The sequence below is a fragment of the Clytia hemisphaerica genome, unplaced genomic scaffold (assembly GCF_902728285.1).
Source record: "Clytia hemisphaerica strain Z4C2 unplaced genomic scaffold, Clytia hemisphaerica genome assembly, whole genome shotgun sequence".
In the NCBI taxonomy this organism is placed as follows: domain Eukaryota; kingdom Metazoa; phylum Cnidaria; class Hydrozoa; order Leptothecata; family Clytiidae; genus Clytia; species Clytia hemisphaerica.
Genome location: NW_027103882.1, coordinates 138,694 through 155,585, shown reverse-complemented (window position 1 = coordinate 155,585; position 16,892 = coordinate 138,694). Strand labels below are relative to the sequence as shown.

Sequence of the window (16,892 nt, the reverse complement as noted above, 5' to 3'; positions counted from 1 at the left end):
AACGCGATTTAGCGCTGACCACGGCACCGGAAAATTCTCGACCCACATTGAAACAAATGGCTGTCGCTATTGAGCTGGTTCATCTTTTCAATCGCGGTTTTTTTAGTAAACCCAGGGTATGATTAGGCTACAATCTATCACAACCTGCTTTATTTGAAAATCTACAGGCCGTCTGGAATTTCGAAAAATAAGAATAAATTGCGACTTTTTAACAAGATTGCGGATTTTTTCATTTAAGCACCATACACCATCTGAAAGCTGAGGATTTCAGCTTTCTAGTGGTGAAATTAGTTTTTAGCTATAATTTCCAGCTCATTAGCGATAAGCTAAAGTTTAACAGTCACCGGACCGATTTTCAGACTGCACCGGCAAAACTCCCCACACCCCACCACACGGAAGACTAGATTTCATCTGCCATTTTTGGCGCGATTTTGGTGCTTCCGAAAATTATTTCTTGCTGACGTGGTGTAAGGAGGCGATTCTTTGAAAAGGTGATTTTTTTGTGTTTTGAAAATGGAATAACTTTGGGAATACTTAACCAATTTTAATAAATGACCCCTCATTTTTCTCACAAAGGTAAGGACTTTCATATAAAATTAGTTTGGTGTTTTAAAATTGAGGGGAAAATTTTGTCCTGTCCACCCTACCAGGGTGGGGGGAAACGAGGGGGGGGATAGAAAATTTTCATTCTAGACATGGCCCATGTCCATTTTGAAATGATTTTGGTGAGTCATGGGAGGGGGGAACTCACCAAAATCATTTCAAAATTGAAAAACATCTGGTTTTTATTTTCTTTAGGACTTGTTATTATTTTAGCAGTATCTTTTACTATCACTCAATTGGGTGTATAAGGGGCGACGTCCATATTCAAAGTCGCCACGCGTAACGGGAAAAGACTGTTAGTGGGTAGGTATATCGGAATGTTGAGAGTTAGCTGTGGCATTGATGACCAAAATGAAACTCCACTAAAAATTCCAAGGAAAAAATCAAAGATCGCTTATCGTAGCGCTCACTTCTTCGCTTTCTCCTTTAGCATGCTATCCAAAATCCTTTACCTGAGCAATTTAGGGGTGGTTTCAGAGTATAACATTCTTGCCTTGGGAGTTTTAAAACAAAGGCCGTTTAAAAATTGTAATGGAATTCGGCCGTTGTAAACCTCTGAAAATGGCGACCTTTGTAGCAGGCCGTTTGTTTTGATTTTAGCGGGAATGAAAGCTTCGGTAAAATTTTGGTCAAATCATGAAGACCGTTAAGGTGGTGGGTAGGTATGTTTTGAAAGTAACGGTCTTTTCCCGTTACGCGTGGCAAGATTGAATATGGACGTCGCCCCTAATATATGCATGCTTAGTTTTTCTTTCATTTATTTCAACCAGCAATATTACGGTTTAAAAACAACCATCCTTTCCATTCATGCATTCATTCTTGAATTAGAACTACCTTAGGAAAACAATAAGCTGAAATTCATCAAATTACAGCTTTTTATGCTCGAGGGGACAGAGAAATTTTTGGAGGCAGGGTGGGGAAAAATGAGGGGGGGGGATGGAAAATTTTTATTCTAGGGCATGGCATGGGGGGGGAAAGACCCTCTGAGCCTGAAGGACACTATGGTTTAGCTTTTCATAAATGCCCTTTTTACATTTGCATTGTCATTGACCTCTCAAATTTCTGCATTGTTGAAAATTAAGTTTGTTATGAAGGTCAGGGCCAGTCAGGACCTCATTTCACTTTATCGATATTACGCAAACGGCAGTTTGCGCTAAATTATTTTGGTTTCACTTTCGATTTCAAGCAAAGGTCTTAGCAACAGGGCGCGCGTACATAGCAACGGGGCTGGGTAGAAAAATCTAAACATAGAATTCAAAAAAAATGCCGATCATCGTATAGAGCACTAAAAAATACCCCCTTTCTATGTTTAGTTTGTTCTACCTTGGATTATAACTGAAAATATATTCAAATAACCTTTGCCCGCTATCAGCCCGCGCGGTAATCTTTGCCCGCTCCAATTCTTAGATAATGAATAAGAGAGGTGCGCTTACCTAAGCCGTGCTCCCGGGCGATAAATTTATGTTTACATTTCTTGTATATTTTAGTGGTATTTATCCAATGAAAAGGATGTTGACATAAATATGCACGGCGCTGACAAAATATGCACGGCATTGATTATGACATCATTAATATGTCAATATCGATTCAACGCCCTTTAAAGAAAATAATTTGTAAATAGTTCTTTTTATCGTAAAATTTAGAAATACGAGCAAAAAAGAGTCAAATTTAATATTTGTTTCCTATCTAGATTATATTAGCGTTAGAATACGGTAAATTTTCACGAAAAATATTTCGCGATGGCAGTACGCCCAATTGCGCCCACGGGAAAGTTCCAATTTTTAATTATCGGGAAATCGGGGAAACCGGTTCACCACGTGGATAAAAAACGTACGGAATGAAACCTGACAGAATGTTTTTAAACAGATTTATTCAAATAAAGCTATAAGAGGTTCATTACTTGTGGATCTTAAAACCTACATAAGCAAAAACGAAAGTTGGTGGGAAGGAAAGAGTAAACGCAAGACAGAAGGTTTGGTTGTGTTGATCAGGTATGTTTTTATTCTATCCGAACTACCGTAGAGTCGTTTAATATCGACATACGTCTTGCAATCTCGACATAGCTGTAGGCTGGTCCTCGAAATAAAAAATCAAACATAAACAAATACATACCAAAGTTATCAATCAGTCGAGTACTGAGCGATCTTTTCAAGTCATCTCTATACAAAAAAGAAAAGCAAAAAGACCTATCGAATGAGAACATCATAATGTTCCACCGCAGAGTAAGTTGTGTTTTGAATCTATCAAAGCAATTAAAATAATAGAAATATTCAAATCCCACGACATCTAAAAACTCGAAAACACGCAAGTGAAATTACCTGCATCATTGATTTTGCAACGGTATAAATTGAGACTTTAGTAATGGGATGGCTGCAGAAGAGATGCTTCGAATATTTAATTGGCATAATTAGCGAGATTAGATTGATTTCGTCAGGGGGTCTTAACTGCAAATGATAAAGTGCGCGGGATGAGATAAAAGCTAAATTGGCGAAGCAAGGTGTAGAAATCTTAAACGCAACGAGATTTGGCGGGAAATTATTTAGACTAGTTTATGAATTTACTTTAGGCGTACAAACTTTCGCGAGCAGAAAATTTCGCGAGATCGAAAAATTACGAAATTTGCGACATTTACTTTCGCGAATTTGAGAGGAAAATGTTTTTCGCGAGCATAAACTTACGCGAATTGTTGGATAAAAATGACAATTTGCTAATAAAAATTGCCTTTAAAGTGAAAAAAATCCTTAAAAACGCTAAAGGTGGTTGCTTTTTGAATTAAAAAATAAAAGACATTTAGTAGCATTACCTTTTTAGGGAATACAGTAGGCCTGTTAAGAATTTTTAAAGACATTTACTTTCGCGAAAAAGGCCTAAATTAGCAAAATTCGCTGCTCACGAAAGTTTGTTCGCCTAAAGTCTTTTGTTTTGAAGAGAATGGCAAGGTAAAGCTTTTCCTTTTGGCCTATGTAGGTGCGTTTTTTGCTTAAGATTAGGTTCTAATTTAAAACGTACAACAAAGTTAATTTTGGCGAGATGTTTTGGTGATGAACGATAAATTTTGATTTTAGCGAGAACTAATTCCCCTAAGGTATATATTATTGACTGGAAAAAATCTAACAACCATAATCATAGATAACGTTGTTATCGTAGAAAGTTTTCGAAGTTATACCTTTGTAGTATCATAACTTAGCCGTCCGTTGGTTCTTGAATATTAGCTAGAGATGAGCTTGGGGGGGACCTAGGCAAAATGAGGTTACGGGTATGTGCCGCCCTTAAGGGTGCCTTTTTCAATCTTTAAAATCCCACTAAGGGTCGTAAGAATCACAAAAAAATAATTCTAGATCCTTTATTTCGGGGTTTTTCATTCCTTCTAAGGGTCAGTTCCAGTCCCTCCAAGGGCCCCACTGCCAAAAGTTGGGCGGCACATACCCGTCATCTCACAAACCTAGTACCCCCCAAGGAGATGGGCCTTAAACTGTTCTCAATTTGTTCTTATGTTTTGCCTAATCTTTAGCTTTGTGCTCTTATAAAATTGTCCTTACAAAAAATGGTAAAGACAAGAAAACACCCCTGTCTCAGTGCCCGGTAGAACTATTTCGCTAAGTCGGGATAAAATTTTTTATCAAAATGCCAATGGGGATAGAAAATCTATTGTTTCCAACTCGAAAATTCCAGTGGGAGTGGTTTTAGAGTGCAATTCTTTACATTCAGTTTACAATGGGGATAAAATCATAGAGCAATTTCGCAGTGTGGTTGAAATTTTAGGATATTTTTTCCACCGGGGACGATCTTTTTGGCCTATTTTCCACCGGGGTGGGGTGGTCCACTGGGTCTGTGATACAGGGGTGTAACAAACAATAACAAAGACGTTGATCAGGTATAAGACATTTGAGTCTGAAATATAGATACGACCCCATTACTCGAACAGTTCGAAAATCGAACTACTTGAACTTAAGCAAACTTTTGGAAATTTTCAATAATTTGTGACCAGTTCGAGAAGTTCGCTTAGTTCGAGTTTCTAATTTATAAATTAAGCGTGTAATTCAACAAAATCTTCTAGAAAGAAATTAGAACGAAAAATACGACGTAAATGTATTTCTGGGTGTCATAAACAATCATGGCCGCATCTGGAGCTTATTGCGATTGTTCGACTGAAGCGTTTGATCAAAAATAAGTTTTTCGAAAGAAAATTGATAACCAACTTAACACGTGGATTTGTTTGCAAACGTTGCATTTCAGTAGTAGAAGGCATACGGTACAGTGATAACAGAAAGATTGTTAGTTTAGGCGAGTTGAATGATGATATTGTTAACGACATCAAATATTTACGTAAACCACTGACATTGCCAGAGCTAATACAATATAATCCAACTACTTGGTTAAGCGCTAGACCAAAATCTGTACAGGAGTACACCAAATCGACATGCGGACTTCATCCAGGAATGTACCTTGTTAAAGGTAACAAAAGCTGCCTTCCAAATCGAATTGATGTACGGTGCACGCGACAAACGCCTTGTGTTGCCTTTGTCATTTCTCACAAATCTGGTGTCCACTCAGATGACGCATTCAAAAATGTTGTGTTCAATGTTTGGAAATTTGACACCCGGTGGAGGTTACACCCATATGGCTACATGGGTCAACAAGGCCACGCAGGTCGTGCCAGTCATACCGGATGTTGACCTAACATATGCTGCGGACAACCTTCAAATCATTGGCAAAAATTGGCATCTAGAAGCCAACTCATCTCAGCCGGTCAGTGTCATCACAAATCACATTTATAACATACTTCGTGCTGGCACCAATCTTCAGTTTAACGACACATACCATCCGCGGGTCTGGTTCCCCCAAAAATCGGACGTAAAGGAAATTTCAATGACGCCAGACGAGGAGAGTGTGTATAGAGCACTGCGTTTGGAATTTATTGAAACAAGATTGAAACGATTTAACGAAAACAAAGAAACAAACGAATCGGTTGAAAATTGGGCTGGTCTGATCAAACGCTCACGCACAGTCAAGTACTGCACGGCATGTTATTGTGAAAATGACAAAGATTTCTTGGTTTGTAATAATTTTCTCTGTATATTATTTTAGTTTGTAAATTGTGTAAGATTACTGTAATCAGATTAACTTAACTTTAGAAAGTTAATTTTACAAGCCTAAAATTTTGGGAAATTGGGTGTAACTTTTTTCATTAGGTGTCGTGAAGAATGTCGCTTGAATTTAACTTACTGCTCATAATTCTATAGCCCTGTTCTACTATTTTTTATAGGGTGGAGTTTATATTTAATGTAATAATAAAAATTTTAGGTTTGCAGATACTGTTCAAGTCCCCTGGAAGGCGTCCAAATTTCCCTCGATGCAACTGGAGAAAAGATCACTCTAGGAGATTACTTCCCCAACATAGAGAAACCCGTTGACGCTAAACCTGATATTTGTGTCTGTGACCCAACATTCACAAATCCAAATTCGTATGTTTCTGTGTCGGAATTACTGCGAGAGATTGGTCGTTGGAGCCCCCTTTTAGGGCACAGCTGGAAAAAAAATGCCAGTGAGAATAAAGCTCAGAAATCCTAAACTGCACTATCCTCTTCTGTTTCCAGTAAGTACAAACGAAACCCGTTGGGTCACGGATATATCGGATATACAAGATGAATTATTTTAGTACCCCCTGGTTATGGTCAAATGGTCTATCAAATTATTTCCTTCAAACTGACGAGACAAGCTAGATAAAGATTAAATATTTCGCTTTGTTATGAGAAGTAAAACAATGTAACCATTACAAATCAGTTAGAATGCAAAAATTCAACAAAAGAATACCTTTCCAGACTTTTGCTCTTGTCAAGTTAACTTTCAACAAATTTCCCGTCATCATTTAAGCAGCCACTCATACAACTCTCACACAGTAAAATGTAAAAATTTCTTCATGATGTACTTACATAATTTTTATGCATATCCACTAAAGAAATGGACTTCGTGTTTTCCTTTGTTAAACGTAATAAAATACTTACCATTGTTTTAAGAATGAGTTCTCGTAATCACTTGGGAATATAATTACTACTTGCATTGTGTTTACGTCATATGTCTCGTCTCTTCAATTTTTTCTACTGTGTAGGAGTGCCAAACATGGGATTTCTATAAGGAAATTTGAGAAACTTCATCGCAGAAATAGTTTCAATATTTTGCCCAATTTTTCGACTGCAAGTTGTGGGGTAGCAGAAATATATATCATTGTGTTCCTTATAAGAGCCGCTAAACGAATATCGTATTTTTGTTTTCACCACGACGTGTTATTGAACGTTTTAAGTACTTTTTGTTGCAAGCCTTTGATCTTTCTTTTTTTTCTTTTGTTTAGCGTGGCACTACATGATGAGATTACTCATTTTTTTGCCGTTTAAAATATGATAGTGTACTTGACTGTCAATCAATCACTAAATTGTTCTCTCTCTCTATCCACGTCACAGATTGTTAATATAATATGAGAAATGTGAACTGTTATTACTTATATTTGAAAAGAACACTTTAACGATGTAGTAATGACTAAAAAACTAATTAGCATGCTTTCAACGAAGATGCCCAAATCACAACAACATTTTGAACGCGAGGAATTTTTTAGTAGACCTTTTTACCGTGAACCGAAAATAATTAAAAGAACCCAGTTTCCTTATGAATTTGAAAAGGGACCGGGTGTGCTTAGGTGCGGCGCCTAGAAGTTTAACGTGGCCTCCTAGCGCCTAGAGCGTGTGCTTGCAATAAATAATAAGGAAATGGAAACCAGGTCAACTAAGCGCGCGAATTATTTTTATCACGTGACTTGAAGCGTAATAAAGTTGTAAAATTTTAATGATGGACACGAGAAAGTTACGAGGAAGTTTGCATGCGTTTCGTGTGTTGTGTAAAACTGCTTATAATTTGGCTGTTTTTTTAATTGAAAGGATTGCAATGTTTACTGAACTTCTAGTTTGATGGATGAACTTGTTCGATAAGAATCATACCAAGAATTTCATTCAAGGTTTGTTTTGATTATTTTACAGATCCGGTGTCGAGATTGCAAGACGTATGTCGAGATTAGACGATCCTACGGTAATGTTATAAAAGACCAAAGAGGCCCTGACTGGTCAGGGCCTTATATATCAAAAAATACATATACCTATTTAAATTTTGATTTTACTTACCAAAATGAAGTTCTCCTCCAAAATTGAAGTAAAAAAAACAATTTTATCAAAAGTATCAGCATGTCAACATGTCCAGTGTGTCACCAGGTCACTGACTAGACTTTCAGAGATCTAACGTTTTGAATTTGCTTTCGATTTCGTTTTGGAAGTTTGGATTTCCCGAGCTGGCAAATCATAACAAAAAATGCTTTACATTTGATCTTTGGCGATTCCGTAAGCTTTGTTTCCTGTGCCAGCATTGACTGGAATTAACTAAAAATGGCGCAACACGACGATAAACCACGGGCCGTTTGTTATGATTATTACATGGATCAATATCGAAAGTTACGACCAACGCGAGCAACAAGAAAAGACGACAAGACCGTCGTTTGTTTCAAGTTCGGGTCGTCTGCCGGAGACATCCCACACCCACTGACCTTTATATAAAGGTCAGTGCCCACACCACTGGTTGCTCCCTGTCTTAGAGACTTGAAGACTGGGCGGGAGAAGAAAGGATGCGACCTGGTACACGTTCTATTATGAAAACAAACTATAAAAGAACATATAAGGGGCCCCCAGCGGTTTGCGTGAATGCGTGAATGGGCTTTTTTGGTTGCGTGAATGCGTGAAAATCGAAAAAAAATTGCGTGAATGCGTGAATTGAAAAAACTTGCGTGGCTACACAGTTTGTAGAAAACGCCAAGGTGCGCACCTATCCCGAATACAAGGGATGCCAGGTGAAGGTGCACAAAAAAATCAGCAACTTTCAAATTCTCTATTTTATATAACGATTCATGATTTAGATGCGCTTTCTAGCAATCTAGACACCTTAAATTTCCAGATTTTTTCGCTCGGGCCAAACATGTATTGGCCCTCGAATCTTAAATAACTCTAATTTGCCCCTTTGAAAGTGTTTGTTTAAGATAAAACCATGGTTATGCATGATGAGTGATCCAGGGCCAGGGCCAGCCAGGGCTAGAGCCACTGGGGGCAGGAGGCGGCCATGACTTCACCACGTTTTTGCAAATAAAAAGAAACTTATTTCAAAGAAAATTTTACCCATGATGTAGACTTTCGTTTAACCTGATTTCTTGGCAAAATTAGTCTGAAATGGAGTCGTATTTAAGCACATCAGAGGGTTAAAATAGAAATTTTTTCCTGTCGGCGCAAAACATGGTTGCGCCTCCTTAGTCACTATGTTTTCGGCCCCACCACGTTAGGAAATTAATTCGCGAGCCCTGATTGAAACCTTTCTTTTTAAATTCTTTTGATCGCTTTGCTCGCAACAAATGTTCATTCTTTTACCTTATTTTACAAGCTATCAAGCGATCGTACCTTGCCTCTAACGAATTTAGACTACATTCTTTTCCAATGGTTTTAAAGAGAGCATTTTTAGCCAAACGCGAAGGACAAAAATGCAAAAATTTCCTCTCTGCGTAAACCATGGTTGCGCCTCCTTACCCCTGAGCTAAGCATTATGGTGTCATCCTCGAGTTTGTTTGACCTATTTTTGATAATGTTTAAGCTATTTTATGTACAAAAATTTGCCTGCGGCGCATATCTTTTCACTTACTATAGCGATACGTTAACTGCAGAAGCTTCACCTTTTCCAAACGATCGTGACAATTTAGAAGAATCAAATATTTTGCGTGATGGCATGTAATTTAAGTTGAAAAATTACGTAACGCTTTCTATTTGGGGGCTTCTTATGACGCTACCAAAAACACGGTGTTTTATAGTCAGGTCTACAGGAAAAAATCACTACTGTACTGAGTTAAGTTTTTCTCAAGTGCGTGACCAGATCCGGTCGAATAATATCTCGAGTACAACCTTGTCATACTTTTTTATGCACATCGAACGTTTTACTCCATAATGGCGGAAATTACGTAAATTACGTAACTTAGCGAAATGTGCAAGACCTCTATTTTTGACATTTTCCCCGATTTTTTCCGAAAATTTCCCCGATTTCCCAAAAAATTGGGTTTGCGTGAATTTCGAGAAAAACTTGCGTGAATGCGTGAATTGCGAAAATATTTTGCGTGAATGCGTGAAATTTGGGTCCGCTGGGGGGGCCTCATATAAGGCTTCGATAAAGTTATTGTCTGTACACAAACCCAATATCTACGGCTAATTTCAAAATTCATACGCTACGATAATCGTGAGATACACTCTGGTACAGAGTAATAAAGTTAAGGAACTGAGGCTTGGCGGGCTTGCAGGAGCAGCCAGCGGCGGAATTTTTTCGGAATTTTTTATGAAATAAATATATATCTGTTCTGAAAATCCAGGAGCAGTAAAATAGAAAAAAAATCATTTACTTTTCCAGCAGGTCTCAGATGTCCCCTGTGTCTATTCTCTAGACACAGGGGACACCACACAGCCAGGACCAAGTTTTAAACAAAGAACAGATGCTATTCTGCTATGAACATCTCTGCGTTCAATTAAATTACATATAAGAACTTTTCCCAGAAATTATGATTGCCCCCCCCCCCCAGCGGTTTGCGTGAATGCGAGCGTGAATGGGCATTTTCGGTTGCGTGAATGCGTGAAAATTGGAAAAAAAAATGCGTGAATGCGTGAATTGAAAAAAATTGTGAGAACGTGAAAATTCACTTTTTGATTTTATTGCATGAATGCGTGATTCTAGGCCATTTTGTGCATGAATAAGTGAATTTTCGCTTTTTTCCACCGATTTGAACACAAAACAGATCCAAATTACACAATCACCGGGAGCCTGAATTTTTTCAAGAACAGATAAAAATTATCCGAGGGTTTGGCAAGAAAAGAACATATACCTTTTTCCAGGGAAGTTTCCATTTCAGAAAAGACATTTTGTAATTTCTAGCCGTTGGCTGCTCTCGGGCCCTTCGGCTTAGCAGACTCTAGAATAGAACACCGAATTTCATAGGAAAATACACGGGAAAATGGACAAAAATACTCTAAAATTAGCGAAAATAAGAACATGTTAAGGTAGAGTCCTCGTAATTGACAGTTTTCTGTCAAAAAATTGGATTTTTTCAAAATACTTTGACACAAAAGTTGTATACAAATAAAATATTTCAGAATAAAACAATTATTTCAAAAAGAGTTGACGACGTCACTAATTGTGTGCATAATTAACAAACAAGAGCCGCAAAGATGCGGATAAATATTTCCTTTACAAATGTTAAAATAATAATTTATGTCCTCAAAAGATTTCAAAGTGCTTTAAATCTCAGATAACATCAAGCAACACAAGTCTCTATGAATTTCAAAATTCCATTTATGTTATTGCCAGTAATTACAGGATTATTCATAAGTTGACTGTAGGTTCAAAGCTACGGATCACGGAATATTATATCCAAGTTGATTCCGACTGAGAACAACAATGCAGTAATCAAAATGGCTGGAAATTTGATTTTCGTTAGGTACACTTCGGATTTTAGTATTATACTAGCGGTCACCCGGCGTCGCCCCGCCAAGTAGAGTGTTTTCTCACGTTTCTCCTGACGCAAAAGATCCTTGCGCTTTTGTCTACGCGCATCCAGAACCTTAGTATAGTTCTAACTTTCCGATGTAATTAGATTTCTGTTTTATTTATTTTAGACTATTTCTCTGAAAAACCCAGAAGGGAGTTCTTGTCGATTTTTTCGTTTTTTATACTTTAATCTACGCCTGCGTACATATTACCTTGCGAATTTTCTTTTAATATCTAATTTTTCAATTTTAGCCATTTCTTTTGTATTATTACTGCGGTATTATTATGCAGCCTCATAGGAACATATTTTTCAATCGAATAGAATTTTTATATTTCATTGTACATAGTTATAGCTTTTAAATTGTTTTTATTATTTACGTTTTTGTGAAATTTCTAGCTTCCATTATAAAAAGGATATCATTTTTTGTTGAGCTATATGCTGATGAAGTCACGAAAGATGACGAAAATTACTACTTATGTCGCTTTCCTCACTATTTCTCCTCAAAGCTTAAGAATAATACAGAGAAAGTAGAAATAATAAAAGACATGACCTTGTTTGTTTATTGGATACATCTTGCAATGAAAAATATGTAGTTGAGATATTCTTATAAATTTGCAGAGTTTAGGTTATAAAATGAAATATGAAATGCTAAGCGATCATTTGTTGTATCTTTTTAACATCACGCACCATAATTACATAACTAAAACGAACTAAAATATACTAATTATTGAATGTGCATGATTTCCAATAAGCATGCAAAATGTTAGAATAACAGGATAAATGTCATCGGTCCTTCCACAATCGTGCCAATAAGCAATGTAAAAAAACAATTATCAGACAATAAATTGAATAGGTTACATATGAATAGTTCCGCACGACCGGTCAGAATAAAAAATATTGATAAATAGAATATTATTCATTATTACAATAAAGAAGGGTATATTAGTACTAATGGTTACTAAGCAGGTAGTGCAAAACCCCCATTGGCTGTTTCTGGAGGAAACATTATCTCCGAACCGAGTGCATCAGTCACCCCGACCTCCAGAGTTTAAAGGTCCTCCCTTTGTAAATAACAAGCAAATACACAAAATACGTTAAAAACAGTGTTGTTCCATAATCTGCATTCATTGTTCGGTCGGTCATCATTAAAGATCGCGTGTAACCATAAAAGTGGCCAACTTCGCTGCTTGTAACGAGGATAGCCATGCATGAACCGTATCGAACAATGTCGTTGAACCCCGTTATCTTCTCCAATGCTGATGTCAATTCATCTCGTTTTCACATGAAAGCAAAGATAGAAATAGAAATGATTAGCTTAACTTAACTACAACTTTTTGCAAGAGCGAGGATTTTGAAATGAAAACACGAGACATTTAAACACGCATTTCTGACGCATGCGCGCAGCGNAAGGCTTCAGAAACTTTGAATGCTCTTATAAAAAAGCAATTGTAGAACTCTAAAACCTCGCTGAAATGAAGAAATTTGAAATTTCTCTTTGTCGTACATTGAAAATTGAAATTTTATGATCAAACTGGGCGTCATAAGAAGGCTTCGTCGTATATATCCGCCATTGGTCCTTCACAACACAAAAGTTCGAAGACTTACCGGTGTTTTTGGAGGTGACCAGTCCGCATGATAAGTTCTCCCGGACGGCGCGTGAATCCAACGTTTCTGAAGTAAATAGAAGAAGGAAATTATATAGGAAGAAAGTCAAAAAATCAAACATAGATTTCATGAAATTTCCTCTTCCAAGGTTTACCATACTTAAAATGAGATTTTACGACTCAGGAGATAAATCTTGTTCGTATTTTTTATATCAATTCTTTCTTTACTACTTGCGTGTACGTAGTCCGTAGACCGTCCGAAATCATTTTCAAAACTTAATTCATCTCTACCCAAATAAATCTCAGCATCAAAGAAAATCCTAATACGAAATATTGCAAAAACGGGTTCGATAGACAGGGATACACAGTCCAAAACGGGCTGATATTATGAACCCCTTACCTAGGCTGTATGCATCTCTCTATGATATTATCCCATGATATGATCTTGATATAGGGGATGCACGACATGTATAAAATTTCCATCCGAGAGTTACCCCGTCTTTGAGTTTTATAAAATTCACAGAAGGACCGTGAGCTTTTTATTTCCGTGGGATTGTAACTATGGAAACATATCAGAGGGGATGCGTGCAGCCTACCCTCACCCCCAGCTGGCACACAACGTTGTTTTAATGTTCATCTAACGTTATATGGACGTTGTGAACGTTATACAAACGTTGAAACAACGTTGTGTGCCAGCTGGGCCTGTAAAGTTCACTTACAAACACCAAATATCTAGTCATACCTCTAGACGTTGGCGAATCGTATCGAAAGGGACATCTAAATTAAAGACCAGATCTACATTGGTCTTCTGTGAAAGAGCTTCTGCTTGAGAAAGAGTCCGTGGGAATCCTGAAAGCATAAAAAAGTAAATAAAGTACAAAAACCAACAACCTCTCATTAAAAATCTTTCATCCTAATCCTAGAAAAACAATAACATCATCACGGCTAAAGATACAAAACCACCGGTAGTATATTTATAAGGAGAACGAATTCATTAATAGAAGTTAAAGAGTACTTTCAGCAGTTTTGAACAAATTTGTATTCGCGAGAGTTCTAATTTCTACAGCTTCTCGTAAAAAAAGACAAGAGAACTATTTCACTTGAAGTGTAGTCTAAAAGGCCAGTCATAAAGATGAGCTCACTAATCAGAAAATATTTTGGCGGCATTTCTCTCGGCCATTAAAGTTACTTATATCGAGGGGGGGGTGATACTAGGGTTGAGGGGTGCTGGGTATGTGCGTGCCGGTCCTCCTAACCCTGACCCTTAGAGAGACTGATTTACAGCAAAAAAGGTGGCCCTTAGAGAGGCTAGGGTGTTTTTACCAACCCTTAGAGAGACTTTGAAAGGTGAAAAACCGACCCTTAAGGCACGCACATACCCAGCACCCCCTCCCCCGGCACTTAAATCGAAAACAATCGAGTAAAAGAAAGCAAAAGCCGGATTCATTGGTTGTCTATGAACTGAACGAAACATTGAAGGAGCAGGGATTCGAATCCAAACTCCTGGTTTGAGGCACCGATGCCTTGATCGGTTAACCACGCTATCACAATAACAAAATAAGGTTATTATGAGCCTACCATCCAACAACCAACTGGTTTTCAGTTTCCCCAGTTCCTGGGATATCAGATCAACAATTAAAGGGTCTGGAACGAGCTGACCTTTCACAATGAAACTTTCTGCTTCTTTACCAGCCTCTGTTCCAGCAGAGATTTGATTTCGCAGCAAGTCACCAGAGGCTAGATGCGTTAGTTTGTAGTCAGCCACTAGTCGCTTTGAAATAGTACCTTGAGGGAAGAAGATAAATATATTTTTGACGAGTGAAATATTTACTTAGGGGAAATTAAAATCAAAGAAAATTCAATTCTGCTTAAAAATGAACGTTCAAGAGAACATTAAAAGCATTATTTCAGAGGCAGCGATTTTGCGATTATTCTTTGCGAGAATGAATTCTAGCGAATCGAACTTTTCGATTTCAATTTTTTGGCCGAATTTAGTTCCATCATAAATAAGTAATAAGAAGCCTTACGCCTTCAGGTAATTCCACTATAAATCACTGAAATGTAGTTAATCAATCACTTAGAATATACATCTATATTGTTAATACACGTTTTTTTATAAGAACAAACTATATAAGAACATAGCTAGGGCTTCGATGACCAAAATGTTAAGAACAAGTTAAGAACAATTTAAGGCTTTACAGAATCAACTTCTTAAGCAAATGGACAAAAATACTCACAAAATGGTGGAATTAAGAACATTCATTTTTAGGCTTAAAACTCAAAAAGTTAAGAAAATCTTAAGGCTTCAAAAATTTTGGTTGTTCTTATAAAAAAACGTGTAGTTGGTCAAGTTAAAAATTTGAACTTGTTACCTTTCCCACTGCCAGGAGCTCCCAAAATTAAAGTTCGTAAAATTCGACTTCCAGCCATTATCTGAATCCTCGTTTAATGTTTGTCTGTTTTTTTCCAGTAAGATGTAAAATAGAAAACGTGTTTCCCTTGTGTTTAATGTGCGTAATACAAACTCCCCCAAAAATCAATGCATATGTCTAGCTGTGTGTAAAAGTTATTAATATAAGATCCTTGGCATAAAATCTGTAATCCTAAATTGTGTTTGTTGTAGAAAATCAGGATTAAAAAATGTCCATGTGTGTATATATATGTCTTCCCAAATTGTTTTTTCAGCTCATCAATGTGTTCAGCTTTCTGATAGACAATTTTTGTGTTTTATTTTCTATAACAATATAACAGAAAAGTTATTTTATAAGATTATATTAGATCAAGTTACAGCTCTTTGCAGTAATATCTAGATATGAACTTATACCTATCTATATTAAATTAGGTAGATTGATTTTGACAGAAAAACGGTTACAGCCCTTTGTAATATCTAGGAATCAGCTTATACCTATCTATATTAAATCAGACATACACGCAATTGTGTTTTTAATGTTCACGTATATTCAATCTAGAGTAAGAGAATTCTCAAAACAATTTCAAGAACAATTGAGATGAATTCGTCAAAAATATTTGCAGAAAAACACTTTGTGAAAAATCTCAATTAAAAAAAAAAAATTTTGAACTTAATTTTTTTTCATCACTTTTTCAAAAATGTGAAAAAACTTTATCTTTCTAAATGTGAAAACATATTAGACGCTCTCATATTTGGTAAGCAATTTCCGACTTTTGTAAATTCTTTCTAAAATGGAAATCGGGGGTTCTGGAGAAAATATTGCGTCTAACACGGCATTAAAATCTTTTAAAATATGGGTAAGTTTTTGGTTGTTCCCCTTCAATTAAGAACTAAAAGGAGTACTTCAAAAGACAATTTTGAGCTTCGTTTTCAGCCTGAATTTTTCAAAACTTGCCAGGTCAAAAAAGTACTACAAAACACAGAATTTTGAAGCGTCAGCTGAAAACCTAATATTTGAGATTCACAATAGAGTAATATACGCCCTCGCTAGGCTAAGAGGAAAATAGATATACGTCAAAACAAAACAAATGTACAAAATAACAGATAAACTAAAAAAAAGTAATACATTTAAACTTATATGTTTTTACAGTATAATATCAGAAAGCTAAGGAAAAATTTTCATATTGATTTTAAGGCCTAGGGAAAAAAAAGCTAAGTTAGAATTTACAAAGTTGAGTAAGGTATGAGCTACACTAAAACCTGTTCATCAAAATTGAATCATAAAGATCCTGGGCCCTACTGTAGATCATGTTACAATTGTATTCACTCTCTTTTTATAAGAACCAGTAAACTTTGGTTGAGACTCAGCTGTTCTTATTTTTCAACATTTTAAGCCTCAAATTGTTCTTATCCTGTTCTTAAATTGTTCTTATTTTTAAGCATTTTTGAGCCTCATTGTTCTCATGAAATTGTTCTCATAAAAGAAAAAGAATATATTGAACAAAAATAAAAAGGTATAAAACAAAATCATAAAACTTGTTCCAAACTGAAATCGAACAAAGAAAAAGGATTTCGTCTGTAATGATTGGTAGATTGGACAAAGGTATTTGATGGGAAAACTTCATTTCTTATGTTTGATTAATCCCTATTTGTGCAAAATTTTAACGAA

At 36.5% G+C, this 16,892-nt stretch overlaps 2 protein-coding genes across 2 annotated transcripts in view; both read right to left on the bottom strand.

The window, feature by feature from the left end:
- LOC136808480 (uncharacterized) overlaps positions 1 to 16,892 on the bottom strand; it is a 209,915-nt gene that overhangs the window by 124,373 nt on the left and 68,650 nt on the right. The gene's annotated exons all lie outside the window — the stretch shown is intronic.
- Positions 12,235 to 15,550, bottom strand: LOC136808503 (GTP:AMP phosphotransferase AK3, mitochondrial-like). Its single transcript, XM_067065030.1, has 5 exons — positions 15,186 to 15,550; positions 14,392 to 14,598; positions 13,556 to 13,662; positions 12,815 to 12,880; positions 12,235 to 12,270 (listed from the first exon to the last, which is right to left on the bottom strand). Exons 1-5 carry the CDS (start codon positions 15,241 to 15,243, stop codon positions 12,235 to 12,237), a joined length of 474 nt encoding a protein of 157 aa, XP_066921131.1. The 5' UTR covers positions 15,244 to 15,550.